The 6000-nt window shown below is 35.5% G+C and overlaps 1 protein-coding gene, 1 long non-coding RNA gene and 1 pseudogene across 3 annotated transcripts; 2 read left to right on the forward strand and 1 right to left on the reverse strand.

Annotated features, from left to right (window-relative positions):
• The first annotated feature begins 830 nt into the window (after window positions 1–830).
• On the forward strand, window positions 831–1478 carry LOC110418925 (uncharacterized protein At4g26485 pseudogene; annotated as a pseudogene).
• Window positions 1479–3046: 1568 nt separating this feature from the next.
• On the forward strand, window positions 3047–4075 carry LOC110419817 (heavy metal-associated isoprenylated plant protein 47-like). Of its 2 annotated transcripts, XM_021432935.2 has the most exons (3): window positions 3047–3073; window positions 3198–3276; window positions 3385–4075. In XM_021432935.2, exons 1-3 carry the CDS (start codon window positions 3068–3070, stop codon window positions 3654–3656), a joined length of 357 nt encoding a protein of 118 aa, XP_021288610.1. In that variant the 5' UTR covers window positions 3047–3067; the 3' UTR covers window positions 3657–4075. The 2 variants fall into 2 exon arrangements, with proteins under 2 accessions (XP_021288610.1, XP_021288609.1); XM_021432934.2 differs by lacking the exon at window positions 3047–3073 and having other exon boundaries at window positions 3129–3276.
• Window positions 4076–4243: 168 nt separating this feature from the next.
• LOC110419818 (uncharacterized) lies at window positions 4244–5995 on the reverse strand. The gene is made up of 4 exons (XR_002445490.2): window positions 5867–5995; window positions 5579–5700; window positions 5262–5479; window positions 4244–5011 (listed from the first exon to the last, which is right to left on the reverse strand). It is a non-coding gene; the product is annotated as an uncharacterized LOC110419818 (long non-coding RNA).
• Between the last annotated feature and the right edge of the window lie 5 nt (window positions 5996–6000).

Here is a 6000-nt window from a genome sequence, read left to right on the forward strand (position 1 = left end):
ATCTTCTCCAACTTTTCTTTTTATATCAAAAACCCTGTTTCGTTAACTGTGAGTCTACCATGAGCAGGTGTCAATGAGGTGGCAATAAAAGGGAAAGAAAGAGATGAACTGATGGTGATTGGAGAGGAAGTTGATTCAGTTAAGTTGGCTTGTAGCCTTAGAAAAAAGCTTCGGAATGCTACCATAGTGAGCGTCGAAGAGAAGAAAGAGGAGAAGAAAGATGAGAAAAAAGATGAATATTATTACGCTCACTATCCACACTACTTAATATCTGAAGTGGCTCACGATCCATACCAACCATCTTGTTCCATCATGTGATAGACATTATCAAATTTTAGTATCTCAGACTTCTATTGCATCTTATGATATTGCCCAGGGCGTGCAAAGGGCATCGTGAATTCAGTGTTGTTACTGATATAATTTTCAAAGACTTCTGCAGCTGATTAGAATTTAGTTATATATATATATCAATGCAACCTTGAAAACTTCATGTTTTGCATGTACATCTATGATTTCTTTTCCCTTTTTTTTCTTTTTTTTTTTTGCAATTTATTCTATATTAATTAACTATGGATAAAGAAATTAACCTTGAATCTGACATGTTCATATGCAGCTGAATGGACATATGGTCAAAATACAAATAACTTAACCAATATGTTGGATAATGAAAAGTTTAATTGGAAACAAGAATCTCGCAAAACAAAGAGGTTGATTTGCATGCATTTATCCAATGAGAGGATAATGAAGAGGGCTATGGTTCTTATATATATATATATGCAGAAACAGATGAGTTGGAAATTATAGAAAATTTGCAGGTAGAAAAGGATGAAATGGAAATGGCTAATTTAGATGATAAAGGAGAAAAATGGATAAAGCATTACAGTAGCAGGCATGAGATTCTGCTGGTGGGTGAGGGTGATTTCTCCTTTGCTGCATGCTTAGCCAGATCATTTGGCTCTGCTGCCAACATGGTGGCTACTTCTGTAGATTCAAAAGGTGTACATCTTGTTATCACAGATATTGCTTTATTTATTAGAACATTTATTAAGTTTCTTGTTAATTATCTGATTGTATCTGACAATTGTAGAATCAAATTAAGCCCTGAAGCTTAATTAGCCTATCAATCCTGGTCCAAAATTACCAAATTCTGATGACTAACAGAAAGCATTTTTAGGCTGCACCAAAATCTGGTCCAGGGCTTCCTGAGGAATGCAAGTGACACGCTGACAGATAGAGGAGAAGTTCACATTACTCGCAAAATTACTCATCCATTCAGTGAGTGGAAAATTGAGAAGCTAGCAAAAGAAGTTGGGTTAGGATTGTTCAGGGAAGAACCATTTTGGCTATGGGATTATCCAGGATATGGAAACAAGAGGGGAGATGGAGATAGATGTGATGACAGCTTTCCTGTTGGACAATACACTACTTTCAAGTTTCGGAAGCCTTCTGTTCTTGCAGATCAGTTTCCTGGAATGTGAATCAGCACAGAGTGAACAGGTTTGCCTTACCTTCTCAATCCTGCTTACTATATGTCTATGTGGTCAACAAGCCTTGTATATTGATTCACAGCTTCCTCTGCGTGAACCCAAGGTTCAATTTTCCATGTAACCCTTTAATTACTGCCATACAGCAGATAAAAAGAAATGTTGTGGCTCTTTCCAAGTTCCAACTCTTTGATTAACTTAAAATATTGCTAATGACAGTATTAGCCTCACAAACTTGGAAATTTTGAAGGGTTTAACAACCAATTTTCCAGTTTATATTAATAAAGTATCTTCTCCCTTAACATACGGTAAAAACGTGTAGAAATTAAAATGTTTCAAGAAATATCCTGTTAATGTAAGTGATAAATTTTGTGGATATACTTTGTATTTGAATGGAATTTGAAATATTTTAAGAAATTCTCTGAACAGAAAATTCTAATCCACTTTAAAGAAAGCAGGAAAGAAACAAATGGACTTGCCCCTGACAGCAGGAAGAAGTGCTAGAAACAGGAATGGTCAAATTCATACCATGGGACGTTACCATGAAAATAGCCTTCAACAATCAGTCAGTACTTTTGACTATAATTGTTCAGACAAATTTCCATCTGATTATTCTTTTCTTTTCTGTACAGAAAATTGTTCTAACATTAACAACTGTAACCATTCCTGTGAACATAATTGTTGATAAGTACCACTGTTAAGCAAACAGATTGAGTGCTAATTACATCTTGCAAATAAAGTTTGAGTTTTCCAATGTATATATTTAGCATCTCTTTTTTAATAGAAAAAATGGGTTGAAAAGAACTTCTGGTTTTTGTTATTCTAACAAGGTATGTCTGTCACATTTGTTCAAATGAACACATAGTATCATCTAGACTCTGGACTTTGTCTGGTGCTGTAAGCAGTTAGGGTGCTATAGAATTTGATGTGCTCCTTGCAGCTTCAAATTCTTGTAGGCCTTATGATTTATATCTGAAACCAGATCATTCGTCTACCAAGTAATTATATGATATCTCATTTACCTTGAACTTCATATATAGGATAGGGGGGACAAAATCATTTCAAAGTGAAAGTGACTTCCTGCTGGAGTAAGACGTCGTCCCTTCTAATACGCATGAAAATATCAACTATTGTGAAAATGATCTGGTGTAATTTTCCATTGAAACTGATTAATAGGGGAAAACAGACGAAGGTATGGCATCAACTTGTCAAAATAATTCAATCTTTGTAATTGAAATGTCTGAGTCTAAGACTTCTTCATTGACAAAACTACTGATAAACAAGCAAGTGTTGGAATTTAGAGTTTCAATTACAGGATTAGTGACTTGTCATGGCATCAGCGGTGATGGAAGAATAAACCTCACTTTTCAAAAAAATAAATTACAGGATTGGAGATGACTGAGTGATTTGAATTGCCACACAAGTTCAGCACATAGTTGAATGTAGACACGAGAAGACTTGGTCCAAACCAAGTCAAGCATAAGAGTTTTCCTCCCTACTTTCCCATATATAAGTAGATACATTGCCCTCCTTTTTTATTTCATTCTAAGCTGCTTTAGTTTCTCAGATACTGATAATCAGATATGAAGGTGAGCATCTTTCCCCTAGATCTTTAACACATTCCTTTTTTTTTTTTCTCACTGTTTATTCTAGCAGAAGATAACATATAAGATTGCTAGAATTGATATGCTTTCTATGTGATTAATGATGCAGCAAAAGATAGTGATCAAGGTGCTTAATCACAGTGAGAAATGTCAAACCATGGCTTTGAAGATAGCTGCTACGATGCATGGTTGGGCATCGAATTCTTCCAACTTTTCTTTTTATATCGAAAACTATGCTCGTAGCTTTGATTTGTTTAACACAACTAGTTCGTTAACTGTGAGCTTACCATAAGCAGGTGTCAATGAGGTAGCAATACAAGGGAAAGAAAAAGATGAACTGGTGGTGATTGGAGATGAAGTTGATTCAGTTAAGTTGGTTTGCTGTCTTAGAAAGAAGCTTCGGACTTCTACCATACTAAGCGTTGAAGAGAAGAAAGAGGAAAAGAAAGAGGAGAAGAAAGATGAGAAAAAAGATGAAAAAATTCGAAGTTATTATGATCACTATCCAACGTATTTAACATCTGAAATGGCTTATGATCCATGCCAACCAACTTGTTCCATCTTGTAATAGAATTCTAGTATCTCGGACTTATATTTGCCTCTTCTGATTTTGCCTAGGCTGTGTAAAGGGCATCATGAATTGAGCGTTGTTGATGATGTGATTCATTCCTGAAGACTTTCTGCAACTGATTAGAATTCTGTCATATCAATGCAACCTTGAAAATTTCATGTTTAGCATGTCCATCTATGATTTTTTCTTCTTTTTTTTTTTTCGGTTTCTGCTATATTTGTATAAGTTTAAAGGAAGAAGATTCAATTTATGGTCATGAATGATACTCCATCATCATCCCATTGTCTCCAAGGAACAGGAATCATCAGCCCCAGCCTCAGCCTCAGCAGATCTGATGCTGATTAAGTACTTTAAACAGAATTCAATTGACATTTACAGAATTCATCTCCAGATTTATAGTTTGAGTCTTCTTTGTCTTAAGACAATCTTATAGCTGGTAATCTGAATCCGAATCCGGAAATCTCATTAGATCTATTAGAACCCGAACTTGACTTAAATTGATTTCACTAGAAATGACTCAAACTCAAATAATCTCGATCCTGAATAACTTGAGTGATAAATCCAAATAACAGGAATATGGAATGATCGAACTCAAGATGACTCAATCTTGAAATGACTCGAACTCAAAACAATCTAATTCCAAAATAATTCCAATATCCTTCAACCTAAAATGATCTGACTCGATTTGTCTAATTGCCAGACAATCTGCAATATGCAGTTGCAGGTCACAAATTGATAATGCTACTGGATTTCTTTCACTTCATCATCAGCATATTTTCCATTTCCTTCTATCGCTTACTTTTCTCATGGAATTGTCCTTGTCAGATGTTGAGTTCACCACTTAGTGAACAATAAAAAACAATGAGAATAAGAACAAGGACCAGAAGGCGGCTTGTAAAGACTCAATTCAAACCACAGGTAAGGTTCCATCAAATTTTTGACATGTATCATGGCCTAATTAATGATGACAGATACCTTACTCCAACTGTGAACTTCCAGGATGTCTCAACTTTTTTTTTCTTGGATTTTAATTTCAATGATAAATTTCAAATCAGATAAATTCATTCTGAACCATTTTGCAGACTGCAGTTTTTGCTCACCATTCAGCAATATATATACTTCCAGAACATTATTGCAAGTAGTATTAATGAGAGGAAAAATATGGAAAGCCAGGATGGGGCATGAGACTGACCATTGTTGGGCAGAAATATTGGGAACTGTTCTGGTTGGGGCATGACACATTCATCTCCATTAAAACAAATCCTTCTTGGGAAAGTCCATCCTTCATTTCTTACCTGATTGCAGCAGCTTGTCATTATAATTCTGAATCCCCCAAAATATCCCAGTATCATCTGAGAAAAAATTTGAAAAAAGAAAAAGAAAGAAAAAACCCGGTTAAAATGCCTGACCTAGTTATCTCTGGCTATTTCTACTCATTCAATCACATCAATCAATTCATCAATTCTTGTAACTATGCCACAATAATGCAAATGAATCTTCTTTTTTCTTGATTGGAGTGGATCAGGATACGAAATTAAGAACATTCCTACATAGGGGTGCATAGACTAAATGTAAAAGTAATCAGAAAGCGATTTGGCTTACTGATATATCTCCATAGTAATTGAGAGGATTGTAGTTGAAGCTGAAAATGCAAGTTATGCTCTTCAAGGTGGGGTGAGTTCCTGTTAGAGTAGTTCTGGATATGATTTGCATGCCATTGCACCTGAATGGGACACATGTGGCCCGAGAACCTTAAGACTGGTGGCAGTCTTTGCTGCTCATCTCGTAGCTGCTGCAAGAGGGATGGTTTAGCCCCAGACCTGTGCTTTTACGGCAAGATAGAAAGCAAGCAATCAGATTAAACTTGCATGAAAAATTTGATGCAAACATCATCGATCAGGATTGAAAGAATTAATTACTTTACACAATTTGCTTGTGCTTGGCAGCTCCAGTTGCGTAAGGGGCAGGGAACGATTGCCTCATTATAAAAAGCAGAAATGGAGAGGCAGCAGGTTGGGGTAGACGATCTGCTCTTTCTGTACTGAAATGTCATTAAGAGACATCAATTGAAACTTCATTTTCTCTTTAATAATATTTGTTACTGCAGTAGCTCTGATGACCATATCCTTATAATCAAAAATCAATTAATTGATAAAGAATTGGAAAAAGAAAAGTAAAAGCTGCAAAAAGTTGATAGTTGATCTTACATCATATGTTCTAGAATCCCATGCAAGGCTGTCTTATGTGATGGTAATGTTTCCATTGGGATCCAAAGAATCATATCCATCTAAAAACACAAGAAAAGATGTGGTCCAAAACACTATGCTAACAAAATTAATCC

Source organism: Theobroma umbraticum, unplaced genomic scaffold, assembly GCF_002168275.2.
Source record: "Theobroma umbraticum cultivar Fairchild unplaced genomic scaffold, ASM216827v3 scaffold_67.0, whole genome shotgun sequence".
NCBI lineage: Eukaryota > Viridiplantae > Streptophyta > Magnoliopsida > Malvales > Malvaceae > Theobroma > Theobroma umbraticum.